The sequence below is a fragment of the Vicugna pacos genome, chromosome X (assembly GCF_048564905.1).
Source record: "Vicugna pacos chromosome X, VicPac4, whole genome shotgun sequence".
Lineage (NCBI taxonomy): Eukaryota > Metazoa > Chordata > Mammalia > Artiodactyla > Camelidae > Vicugna > Vicugna pacos.
In genome coordinates, this window is record NC_133023.1 from 94,023,023 (window position 1) to 94,036,822 (window position 13,800).

The 13,800-nt window shown below is 41.1% G+C and overlaps 1 protein-coding gene across 2 annotated transcripts in view; it reads left to right on the forward strand.

Annotated features, from left to right (window-relative positions):
* The first annotated feature begins 8,954 nt into the window (after window positions 1–8,954).
* Window positions 8,955–13,800, forward strand: part of HPRT1 (hypoxanthine phosphoribosyltransferase 1) — a 28,561-nt gene continuing 23,715 nt past the window's right edge. For both annotated transcript variants that reach the window (XM_072956208.1, XM_072956209.1), the window contains exon 1: window positions 8,955–9,136. In XM_072956208.1, coding sequence (XP_072812309.1) covers window positions 9,110–9,136 — 27 coding nt within the window. In that variant the 5' untranslated portion in view covers window positions 8,955–9,109. The remainder of the gene's footprint in view (window positions 9,137–13,800) is intronic.

The following is a 13,800-nucleotide window of genomic DNA, read 5'->3' on the forward strand; positions in this document are numbered from 1 at the left end:
AAGCAGTACTGGGGATTGAACCCAGGATCTTGTGTATGCTAAGCATGCACTCTGCCACTTGAGCTATACCCTCCCCCCTCAAGATAAATTTCTAAACAAAAATTCTCAAGTCAAAATTCTATGCACATTTTTCATTAATTCATACTAATTTCATTTCATTAATTCATAAATGCCCTGCAGAAAGTTTTTACCATGAACACATTACCCAGCTTCAACAATTAACTAATTTCCAATCTTGTTTTATATATACCCCCTACCTATCCCCTCCCACACACCATGGTTTATTTTGAAGCAAATCCCAGGCACCATATCATACACACACACATACAAACATATATATATACATCTTATATGTATATAATTATGTAAAGATTATATCTGTAAAACACAAACTGAAAAAATACAATCACAATACTATTATTGAACGCCTCAATTTTTAACAGTAATCCCCAATTGTTTTCAAACATCTAGTGTTTAAATTTCTCCATGGTAAGTGCTATTTAAGTGCTTGCTACTCTTATCTAAATTTCCACAGATTTGGGAGGGAGAAACAAACCAAAGTTCTTGAGGTTTTGTTTGAAACCATCTTAAAGATCAAAATTCACTTTATAATTATCCCTATATTATATGTTATATATGTATATAATTTAGGTAATTCTAGTAGACTATATAAAATCAGATGCTTATTAATCTAGTTTAATGCTAATTTAAACTCCCCAAGAGTTTATTCTCATTAAGAATATTAGGAGATACAATCAAAATAATATAGATAAAATACACTTGCCAAATAATTACTACAAACATTTGAAAGTCTTTAAAAGCCCACACACAAAGTTGAATAGAAACATTTCTATATATTCATGCAAACTGCAGAGTTTTACCTGGATTCAGCTAAACAAATTGTTCTGAAAAAGCTGCCAGTGAAAATTCATTGTTATCTAATCAATTGCTTTTTAAATTCCTAATAAACTGTGGAAATTAGGCATAGTCTGAATTATATAGTAACAAAGTCATTATTAGCATTATTTTTATTCATGCTGATAATGTTCCTTTAAACTAGTTTCCTATATTAGGAAAGGGGTTCCAAAGAAAATCCCCTACTACCTCATTTTCACTGGTAGCTATTTCATGTAGCCTGTGGACCTGGCTGGGTGTGGTCGCTGCTGTTAATGCCCTGCCCGGGTCCCTTTACCAGCTGTGCCCCCACCCCACATTAGCTTCGAGTGCACCTTACACCTGGGACCTCTGGTTTCTTGCCCTTGCCTGATGGGAGCCTGGGAGGCTACACTTCCCCACTTCCCAGGTAACCAGTGATGCTAGGATACAAAATCCTTGTCCCCTGTCTGAAGGCAGGACTACTACAGTGGGTCAGGCCAGGACTAGACTCGAGACCAATATCCTTGTTCAGCTCTCTCCTCCTACTTCGATTCCTGCCTTAGGAGTTTTTCTTTACGAGCACCCTCTCCACAAAATCAGATCACTGAAATCACCTATAAGTCAAGGAAAGAGTTATGCTTTTGGTTTAGAAATTTAGGTTTAAGTTGGGAGTCCACTGACTGGTAGTGAATTTTTGAGTGAATGTGTTCATCCCAAGGGCATTGGTGCAGCCTGTTAAACTGAGGGTTAGAAGTGGAGCAAAAAAGAAAGAAAAGGGCCTTAGAAAGGGGCCTGTCAGAAAATCGAACTTTAAAAACAATCTTGATATGATTCTAAGACAACCACAATTAGATTTCTCATCAATTTTACTCAGTCCTATTTTGTTTTCCACTTAGAGCAGTCGTTTTGTGAAGTCATCTGCCTCTGGACCAAAACAGTCCTGGAAATCCTGAGTCTCAGGTGCCCGAGAACAGGCTGTCAGTTTTACGCACGCACCTGGTAGCAATATCTTCTTGCACCAAGAAGACGGCTTCCAGTAGAGTTCTTCCTACCGAGGCCCTGAAACTGTTCTTTGTCATTCCTTCCCGAAGACCCATTCTAGCCCAGAGCTGTCCTACAGAACTCTCTACAGTGATGGAAATATTCTGTGTCTGTGCTGTCTGATAAAGTTGCCACTAGCTACAAAAGGCTATGGAGCATTTGAAATGTGGCTCAGTAGGATTGAGGAACCAAATTTTTAATTTTATTTAATTTTATTTCACTTAAACTTAGATTTAAAAGCCACATGTGGTTAGTGGCTACTATATCGGTGGGCATAGCCCTACCTACCTCATTTATAGCAGGGACCTTTAAGTAAGCTTGAAGGAGAAGCAGAGACCACCTGTTGAAAGATAGAATGGTTCTGTTTCATTTTCTAGAGTAACCAAAAGTATCAGAATGGGGGTAAAGGGAATGCCTTATTAGGGAATCGTACACAAGTGAATGGACCTACTTGAAACTTTTTATTAACTTAGTATGATAACCCTGAGGCAAGAACACAATATGAACAGAGAAGGTCTTGATAAATCTTTAGAGCATTAAAATCTGCCCTGTACAGCGTGTGCTAATATAATCACTTTCAAACAACAGAGCTATTTTAAACTCAGCCATAAAATCTTCTTTTCAGTTTGTTATCTGGCAGCTTGTTTACTACCCAGCTTGAAAAGATACACAATGTCCCATAGTAATATTTGGCCTACACGAAATTAACCTAAAGTAACTTGAGCTTCTGTCTTTGACTAAACAACTTCCCCTTTGTGGGGAGCCTGAACTATAAGACAGTTTACTGCTGGGCTCATTAAAAATATATGAAGCATATCTATTAATACCTAATTATTTCTAACACACACCCCTCTCCCTTTTTGCTTGTGATACTTTGCTGTGGGACAGGAGAGGAGGGAGCAAGCCTTTGGTGCTAGCGGCCATCTGGGAGGGTGCTAAAGATGGCTTGGTATAAAATACCCTGTCCTTTCTAGTATCCTGAATTTGGGGCCTGATCCTGGAAAAGTGCAGCATTAGAAAGAGATGTCATGTCAGTGTCCCGTTACCTGAGAACCCCAAGTAGCCACAGCCTTAGCTGTGTTAATAACCAGAGTACCGATATGCTTTCTAAAAACTGCAGCAGAAGGTAACATAATCTTAGGGATTCTCTAGAAGCAAGGAACCCTTATTATTCTTTCTGTCTTATTGGCTGACTTTTTTTTTTACAATTGTCTGTAGCAGAAACACATGCAGCACCTAAACATGAAAATTAGCAGAACTTTAAAGAGGACACATTTATGTTGGGTGAGCAACAACTTTGCCTTTGCGTAGAAAGTCAGTAATTCTATTGCCTCACATTGAGAACAAACTGTGTACTCAATGTGTAGTTTCGTGTGTGTGTGAGCAACTAATTCTACTTTGTATAAGGTTCTCTTTTCAAAAAAGAATTTAACATACCTCAGTATATACATATTTCAATATTTAAATATACAAATTTAAACATACATACACATACTAAATACTGATAGATGACATTACATTTTAAACCTTAGTTTTTAAAATATAATTTCTCTTAAAAAACTTATTATAAGACAGTTGATTTTTACCATCATGATTTAAATGTTATAATCTAATGCCCAGAGCTTGGTTTCTAATGCCACTCTCCAATGAAAGGAACAAGGACTTTTTGGGAAAATGGCTGATTCCAAGGCGAGGGCAGGGAAAATACGAGATAAGCCTAGAATATCATGTGGGGCCAGAAATTAAGAAAGTGCTTGAAGAATGTTGGGGAAATATCAAGACACAGGGGTCAACATAGAGGGACTCCCAAATCTTGGGCAATTTGGGCAACCAAGTAATGCTACTAATGGAATAATAATAATAATGCTATAAGATGAAATTGGAATCCCCAAGTCCATGATGGCATAAACAACTTAATAAATAAATTAATGGGGAGAAGGGAAAGCTCTTCATTATAATAACATTCCAACTAATAAACTAAGAAGGAATGCTGCTAATAGGAAAACCAACATTTGACAAACACCTCAGTAATAATTATTTCAGGCAAGAATCATCGATGCTAAAATTAGTGGGTGGAAGTTTGATGAGGAAGTGTACTTACGTAGTCTCAAAGTATCATTTCTCATAATCTTTATTAATTACAAAGAGAAAATAGTATATTGTGAAGAAACCTGGCAGACACTGCCTTAACTGAGTAATCCAAATTAACATCAGTAATGAGACAAATTGGCCGTATGTGCCTCCTAACATGAAGCACCATTAAGGACAAACCATCACGGCTGTTGTATTTCTGGCCCAAAATGGAATGCCTGAAATTTTGTGATGTAACATTGGACAAACCCAAATTGAGGGAAATTCTACAGAAAAACTCGCCAGTGCCCTTTAACAATGTCAAAGTCACAAAGACTGAGGAACTGCTCCGAGTGAAGGAGACTGGTTCAGGAAAAGGACATTAATGAGACAATTGGTGAAATTTAAGTAAGGGTTCTAGATTAGTTGATGCTGCTATCTCAATGTTAATTTCCTGACTTTGATCATTGTAGTGGGTGTGGTTGTATCGCGTGTAGCACTGGGGAAGGGTATGCTGGAAACTGAGAGAGAGAAAGCAAGAAGAAATAGGGCAGTGGAAGAATCAGGAAGGTGGTGTCCTAGAAGCCAAAGAAACACAGAGACATTCAAGAACAAAGAGATAAATAGTATCAAATGTAATAGAAAGGACAGTATAGGACAATATAAGGCCAAAAATAGTGTCCATTGGATTTGGCAAGAAATCATTCAATGGTGCTCTTTGTCAAAAATGTTTCAGTACAGTGGTGGGTGCAGAAGATAGGCTGCACTGAGCTTGCTGAGGAGGAGATGGGAAGTGAGAAAGTGGACGGAGCTAGGATGGAGAGACTCCTCACCTCTGGGCCTGGAGGAAGGAGGCCAAGAAGCAGGGACTGTAGATGTGGATGGTAGGAACTGATGTGGTTCAGGCCTGACTCCTTCACCTTCTTCATAAGTGAATGGGTTGAGTCTACATTCTGGAGTGAATGTGCTGGGGTTGAATGGGGATGAATGTCCAGAACATTACTGAGGGGAGTAAGGGGGAGCTGGCCAAGGACTTGTAATGAATTGTGGAGGGGTGTTTAGGGCCCAGTTGAGGTTTGAGACCACGAATTGGTAGAGGCACCAGTGCCCATGGTTGTGGGATTTTCTGCAGCAGCCCTCTGCAGCCTAGGAGGGGTGGACAATGCAGGGTGTAGGCTGAGCTGGGCTGTGGCTTTACCATCTTGGCAGAGCACAATTAGAAGGGTACAATGGACTTCTGGCAGTGGTAAGAGAGTGGTTCAGCTGGGATCCAAACTGAAGAAGGGATGGAAGGAAAGCCAGGAGCAGGGGATAGACCGTGGAGCTGGAGGTCTCCCATGAGTCAGAAGCACAGTTATGCTAGGCAGGGTGGCCAAAGAGAACCGGAGAGGAAGAAAACTGGTCAGAGATTGGGAGACTGCCACTGAAGAACTGCCATCAGCAGCATTGGAAAGCATCCCCACCCCATACCACTGTAGGGGGGCTCTACACTCCAGCTTGCCCAAGACAGTCCAGCTTATGTGTTACCCCAGCATCTTGTACAATTTAGCATTTGTCCCAGATTTTTCATTTTCCCACAAAGTGTAAGTATTAATAGCTGAATCGATATAAGCTAGGATGGGTCGGTTGGACCACCCCCTTTTAATTTTCAGCTTCTGCCTTGGTCTCATCTACTAGCTTGTGAGATGCATATGCAGAGAAACAAATTCTCACCTTTTTTTTCCTTCAAGTTCTGACTTTAACAGAGAGTTAAACCTTAAGGACAACCGATGATAACCCTTCTCCCTTTTCCTAATCTTTTCCAAATACAATGTAACTAACACCTCCCTCTCAAGGACAGCATGCTGGGTATTCACTGATAACAAAGCAAGTGCACTCAGATACTAGGAGTTAGAGACAACCCACTCATTCTTGTCCTGGGTGGGGGTGGGGGTAGTGGTCACCACTGTATCCCTTGTTGGACATTGGTTGTGCCAGCTGAGTGTGCCCATCCCGAAGTCTGCAAGATACATGAAACTGCTAGGCCACCACTCAGTAGGCCAGTGGACGTACAGAATTACACATTTACATGTACATAAAATAAATTCAGGAAATAGAGGCAGAAATATGTCCTAACACAGAAGATAATACAGCGAGTAATTTGAATCATCTTGGTACAATGGTTATGGCGTTCATTATATGGTACAAATCTGCAATCCTTCTTTTTTTAAAACAAAATTTGCAATCCACCCTTTCAGCATGAGTGCAAAAACTAAAGAGCATAGCTAATGAAAAATGAAATACTGAATTTGTTATTCAAGAAAATTGATCATGAATGTGTAACATGAACAAAACATTTGTCGATAAGTATCCACATGCTCGTGGGGCACATTGATATTACTGACCACATGAAAACCAGAAGACATAAGTCTGCGGAGACAGCATTGTCATCCTACCTCAAAAGTAGCTCTATTAGCAGGAGAACTTCACAAGCAGTTAGATGATGTCAGTTTTATATTGATATCGTGAGATGATTCAAATAGAAAATCAGTTATATTAGTCAGGGTTTTCCTGAGTAACAGAACTAACAGGGTGTGTGTGTGTGTGTGTGTGTGTGTGTGTGTGTGTGTGTGTGTGTGTGTGTAGAGAGAGAAGGGAGAGAGAAATTGATTTTAAGGAATTGGCTTACGATTGTGGAGACCTGGTGAGTTCAAAATCTGATGTGGAAGACCGGCAGGCCAGGCTGGAGACTCAGGGAGGAGCTGCGGTTCCCGTCCAAAGGCTGACTGAATTCCTTCTTGCTTACTGGGGAGGTCAGCCTTTGTTCTATTCAGACCTTCAAATGATTGGATCTCACATTAGGGAAGGTAATCTGCTTTACTCAAAGTCCATTGATTTAAATGTTAATCTCATCCAAAAAAACACCTTCACAGAAACATCCAGAATAATGTTTGACCAAATATCTGGGCACCATGGCCCAGCCGGGTTGGCACATAAACTTAACCATCACATTAGTTAAATTCCAATAATGGTTCAATTTTTCATCCAATTCATGGAATCAGAGTAAAGCTAATGGAAGTTTATTCTGATGAAGGAGAAACATGTGACATTGAGAAAGCTACTGAAAATTCAGTTTAAAAATTCAACATTTAGGATAAGTATTTTTCCGGTGATAATTTTTTTCATAGAAATAGGAATTTTGGTGCGCCACAGCATCATGGTAAAAACAAGGTTTTTACTAAATAAAGAAATGTGTGAAGCAGAATTATACTCAGAATTGGTTGTGGTACAGAAATAATTCCTCCTTATGTCCACACAAGTAGAAAAGCAGCAGTGGAGCAGGGGACTTTTGGGTTCTATCCATGCTTTCTTTATTCTTCATGAAGATATTCTAGTAAAGAATGGTGGCATACTTAGTAACTGACACCCAGAGTAGATAATTTTGTAATTTTTTAAATTACAAAATTATTTTGTCTGACAGTATTATTTTCTGTAATCATAACCTTGATTTCATAATCTTGATTTCATCTTTAGTTTTAAAACAATGAAAGTTTAAAAGACCAAATTTCAATTTTAAATGTATTATCCAAAATCAGTAAAATATTTCATATATGAACCAGATTTTCACTTACCAATAAAAAGTATTATGTCTCACAGATTGCACTCTGTTTGCCATTTTAAATTTTAAACACATGTAAAAACTCCAAGTTGTCACATAGAATGACAGGGTTGAAATAATGACTGTTTCTTTGTCTCTGTGGTAACTGGGCGATCACCATTTATTTCAAATCTCTGTTAAAATACAGGAGAATGTGGCACCAGAGGGGATGGAGAAAGAAACTGTAAGCCAAAAGCAAGCTGGAAGGGTTCTGAAGTGTTGGGTACCTAATTTAGAAACAAATGTGGGTGGCTGAGTCTGCATGTGTCAGGGGCCAAATGTATAACCGAAAGTTCTCTAAATTAACTTCCCAGTGAAACACAATGTTTGTTAAAAGGATAAGTATTAAAAATGCTGATGTGAACTTCAGTCTATAGCCAGTGGAAATGCACTCAGGTTCACCAAAAGATATGTAAAAAAAATGTTCATAGTGGCACTATTTTTCAGATAAAGAGACAGACTCAGAGTACAATCACTTGCCCAGTTTCCCAAATCTCCTACCATCTCATATTCCTCAGTGGCCTTAATGGAGGCCACCACCTATGCGCTGGGCACTGTGGTGGGTGCTGCCGCTACTCAGAGTACGTTAGGAACGGAACAACTGGCGTTTGCTTACTCGACCTATGGGGGAAGATTTTTTTCCCCTGGTTCTATACTGGGAATTGTGGAGGCAAGAATAAAGATTAGTAATAGCGATAGTTTCCACTTACTGATTGCGCATGTCCTAAGTGCTATACCATATATGTACATATGCACACACCATATACGTATGTATCACCTCCTTTAATCCTCACAACGATCCTTGTTAATATCCTCATTCTACTGAGATGAAAAAAGAGAAGCTCAGTGAGTCTGCTTTGCACAAGGTCACAGAGCAGCTAAATGTTCCCCTCGGATTTGCACCCTGATCTGGCTGACTCTAGGGCTTTAGGTCTCAACTCTTACATCCAGTTAAAGATTTTTGTGAGAACTGGGCCACGAGTTAGGAAAATGGAAGCCGCAATGCAGTCCAAGGTCTTGAGAAGGGGACGCTGGGCGAGAGGAACCACGTGGTGACAGGAACCTGAAAAGCCGGCGCCCAGTTTAGGGCCACTGAGAAGGGCGGGCGGCGACAGGTCTGGGAATTTGGGAGCCGTCTGGATGGGAAACTGAGGGAAAGGGGGATAGAGGGTGCGCAGGAGTCTCGGCTTCTTCGGGAAGAAAATTCCCACGGCCACCTCGGGAGCGTGGAAACCCGCGGTCGCCCACCGAGGCGCGCCGGCGGCCTGTGGGCGGGGCCGCGGGGCGGGGCGGGGCGGGGCGGGGCCAGCTGCGCCTGGTCTCTGAGCAGCGGCGGCGGCGGCGGCGGCGGCGAAGAGCGCTCGGGCGGACCTCTCGGCTTTCCCGCGCGGCGCCGCCTCCCGCTGCGCCTCCGCCCCCTGCTCGGCCCCGCCGCCGGCTTCCTCCTCCCCAGACTGCACTCAGCCCGCGCCAGCCGGCTCCGTTATGGCGACCCGCAGCCCCAGCGTCGTGGTGAGCAGCTTGGCCCGCCAGGCCCGCGGCGGCGGCGGCGGCCGGCCCCCGGGGCGCGGGGCCGCAGTGCGGGCTCGGGGCGGGGTGGCCTGGGGCAGCCCGGGGGTGGGGGGCGAGGGGCGGCCGCCGCCTGCTGGGTTCGGCCGTGCGTCACACAGGGGCGGCGGGGGGGACGGGACGGCGAGGTCGGGGTGGCTGCCTCCGGAGAGCCCCGGGAAGGAGGGCTGCGTGTAGGAAGAGAGGGTGGAAATGGCGTTTTGGTTGACATGTGCCGCTTGCGAGCGTGCTGTGGGGAGGGGCCGTGCGAGCCAGTTCGGGAATGATCTGGCGGTGTGAGGGTGGGGGCTTTCTTACTAGCGACCCTTCTCTGTAGGTTTGGGGTGTGGGGATGAGGTCCTCGGGCATCTCCGGAGAGGGCCCGGGCACGGAAACGACCACATGGGAGGCATGCGGGGACTGGTATTTTCGCCTAATTCTGCAAACATTATGATGAATATTTGTGGGAATGCGCATTGCCTCATTGCATCCTCACGGCAGCCTTGGCAGCGGTAACCATGCCTACCTTTTTACACACGTAGAAAATAGTGAACCGATAGTAGGTAATTTTCCCACGGCCCAGAGGTAGCCAGGCCTCGTAATCAGATCTGCCTGAATCCGGATCTTACGCTCTTTGATGCCGCAGGGGACAAAAAATGCGAATCTGGTCCTTCAAGGACATTAGTACCATAATCCGTCTCTGGTACCCTGTCTCCAACCTCATTGGTTCTTTTTCTTGTTTCTCGAACATGCCAAGCTGCCCCTCCCCCCATACTCCCTTTCGGATCACGCTTGCTAAAATAGCCAACCTTTTCTCAACGGTTAAATGCCTTAGCCTGCGTTATTATTATTATTATTTTGTTTTATTTATTTATTTATTTATTTATTTATTTATTTATTTATTTATTTAAGCGGTTACCTTATTACCTGTTGATTGTCTGTTACACAAAAACATAAACTTTATAAGGACAGGAATCACCACTGTAACCGCAGCGCATAGTACAGTGCCTGGCATGTAAGAAATTCTCAGTGATGGTCTGTTGGATGAATAAATTAAATAATTAACCACTTATGCCCTAAGAAAGGAAAGATTCTATTTCATATTCGACATTGTGAGTTATGGTAAAGAGTAGTGCATTTAATGGAGCCTGGCCTGGAGTCTTGCTTGTTTGGGCTATTTACTAGCTATGTGGCCTTGGGTAAGACTGAAATGTCCTTATGTTTAACTGAGGTGCTAGCCTACCTCATGGTGTTATTGAAAGGATAGCTGGTCTTTGTTAATGAACAACCTTTGTATGGCCCCTGACTGGGAATAGTAATAATATCGATCTTTGTGTTTACCTTACATTAGCCCTATTTAGTCCTCAAAACAACCGTCTAACAATAGAATGATTATCATTTTACAGGTGAGGAATCCTTAAAGTCTCTGAGGTTCAGTCACTTAACCTTTTAATGTAACATACCTATGTCATACGGTAATTTTTTTTTCCTTTTCTTTTTCTTTTTTTTTTTCCTTTTCTTTTTCTTTTTAAATGGAGGTACTGGGAATTGAACCGCAGACTCCAAAAGGGCTCCTGCACTTAAATATTTTGTTAATAGTAGGTACTCAACTGTTTTTCTTCAGTTGCTGAGGAAGTTAGACACTTTAAGCTTTGGGTTCCAATGCTTGCTTCAGCATACAGTGAATTATTTTTGCTAGAACTGGCTCTTGTTAGCTTTGTTTGAACATCAAGATAGTCATTGTGCTTTTGGCTTGCAAATTCCTGTTCCTTTTTTTATTTCCTTCCCAGAAATTTTCTGCATATTAGCAATAACAAACACTTAAGTAGTGCTTACTATGTGCTGGTTACTAAGCCCTTTACACATTATTAACTGGTTTGATACTTATAAAAAAAATTTACGTGGCTCAGAGAGGTTAGATTACTTTCCCAAGATTGCCCAGCAATACTAGGATTTGAATTTAACCTATCTGGCCCCAGAGTGTGCTCTTAATCTCTCCACTTCTATGTTAGTAGTGCCAGTGGTATGTATTTATTTAGTATTTATTATGCCTTAGGCACAGAAGTAAATGTCTTGCAGCATTATCTAATGTAAATGCCCCAAAGATGCATGATAGGTATTCAGTGAGGTAGTTACACACTACAAGAGTTAGTATGACCTTGGAGGCACAGATTGGTGAAGTAAATTGCCTGATACCACTTAGATGAAATTGGCCCCCAGGTCTGCCTGCTAGACCCATGCTACTTGTAGCTATCATCCTAAACTGCCAGGGTAAGCTTGGATACGCTGGAACTAAAAACAAGCTTCTGGATTTTTGCAGATTAATGTGAAACATCAGATATACATTATGTGAATAAATATCTTCTAAATTTCAGGGTCATAGTGCTAGAAACATAATGCTGTATTAACTGGATTAAATTTTACCCTGCTAATAATTTTCACAGAATTGATAAAATAGCACATTTTGTTTGCCCACAACTCTATCATTGTTATCAACAGGATATAGACTGACTAATTTATATTAGTCAGTTTAGACCAAAATTACTCTTTGTGACCACCAAGAAATGGAGCAATTGAGTTTGGAAGTTTCATTCTACACGTCAATTAATGTGACACTCATACTATAGATTCATCTTAATTGTTTTCTGTCCATTTTTTTGTATTTAGGTATCGCAGAAAGTCCGTAGGCAGGAGGTGGGAAAAAGACAAAAAGACCAAGCAGATCAGCAGAGATGAGGGGTCTTGGGGTTCTCTTGTAGATTTCTGTAGTTCACTAGGCAGTAACTGGGCCGTGGCATTTTTGGCCTGGTGTGAAGAGATGGCTGAAGATGTGCTAATGTACTCGTCTTCCTATGTGTAATTGTATGTTGTGTGCATTGGGAAGATTCATGTGTTTTAATAAAAGTGTCAACCACCATTGGTAATATCAGTATTGAGACGCAATTGTTATTTTCCTGCCAGTGGCCACCAAATTACTAATATTTAGAATAATTTGCTACTAATAAGAATTCAAACAAACACTTCAGATTGCTGTGGAACTACTGCTTCAGCACTGTGGTGCTTCTGGTAATTGATAGCTATGTATGTTTTGTCCAGAATTAACATGCCTGTTATTCCACTGTACACAGTGGAAAGGAAAGATTGTAGTGTTGGATAAATGCATGTCTTTGCACATACAGATAGTTACAGGCCCACTTACCTAGGAGCAGCTAATGATTTATCCCTGAGTTGAACAGAACCCTGACTTTAATTCTTTAACACTTAGAAGGGAAAGCAATCAAGTTATATAGGTAATTTATTTGTAAGACTAATATAAAATTGGAAAATAAACATACTAATAGCTTAAGGTATTTTCACTTTTAGGAATATATGCATCAGTAATTCATAATTTCAGTCTTAATGATACCCAGAGTTATCAAAAATTATCCCAAGGGATGATGTATTTGCTTTGGTGTTTTCTGAGAATTTTAAAGTGTCTGAATATAAAAAGTAAAAATATGCCACCTGGCAATTTCTGCCTGTTCTAGAAGGTTGGAATCGTTGGTTACTAGGAATAAAATAAAATATATTTTATCTATTACTGCACATCTTTTAATTCATGTAGCTCATTTTAAGACTCACTTCAGTTTAGTCTTGTTTGGACCATGAACATTGTCATTTTTTTTGACCGCAAACAGGCTTAAGCAGTCCTGCTTACAGACGATGAATTGATGTTGCATGTGTTGTCTTAGCACAAGTTGATTTCCTTGCTTACTGTAAATTTAGATAATACGTCTTTGTAGTTAGAAATTTTATGTGTAAACCACAGTTTTTCATGTATGAAAACCATTATTATAGATGTGACACATGTAATTATTAAGATTTTGTGGTTCTAGTTTTACTGGAAAGTAAAATTACTTTGGTAATTCGTGATAGCAAAAGTATTGACTGGCTCTAAACGAAAGGTTAGTAATGTTATATTTTTTCAGTAATCTTTCATATTAATAAAAGTGCCTTGTAGATTTTACCAAGTATATTACAGATAGATTAGAATTTGAGAGCTGTGTTCTAAAGCTCTGAGGAGATGCAGTTAGATTTCTGAACTGGGTAAATGGTAAGTAACTCAGTTATTAATAACCTGTCCTTTGGCCATTTCTGGCTGAACTGGAAATCGTGATAGGAAAGGTGGATCTGAGAGAAACCACATTGTCAATTGTTTACCACTTCCAGCCCCTCCAGAGCTCTCCTCCAAATATTTTGGGGCTGGGCCCTCCCCAAAGCTATCCAGGACCTTCTTTGTGATCTTCGGCTATTTTATGTTACGGTCATATGTTGAAGCTCCTACCCACAATGTGATGGTATTTGGAAATGGGGCCTTTGGGACATAATTAAGGTTAGATAAGGTCATGGGGTTGGGACCCTGGTCTTTTCCAGATACTCCCAGCCCCACATAGCTAGGAGAAGATGGCTATCTACAGCCAAGAGAAGAGGCCTCAGAATAAAACCTACTTTGCTGGCACCTTGATCTTGGACTTCCCCAGCCTCCGGAACTGTGAGAAATAAATTAGCGTTGTTTAAGCCACCCAGTATTTTGTTATGGCAGACTAATACAGTTCTTTTAGAAGGTGTCGGTAATAACCATGTGCTTA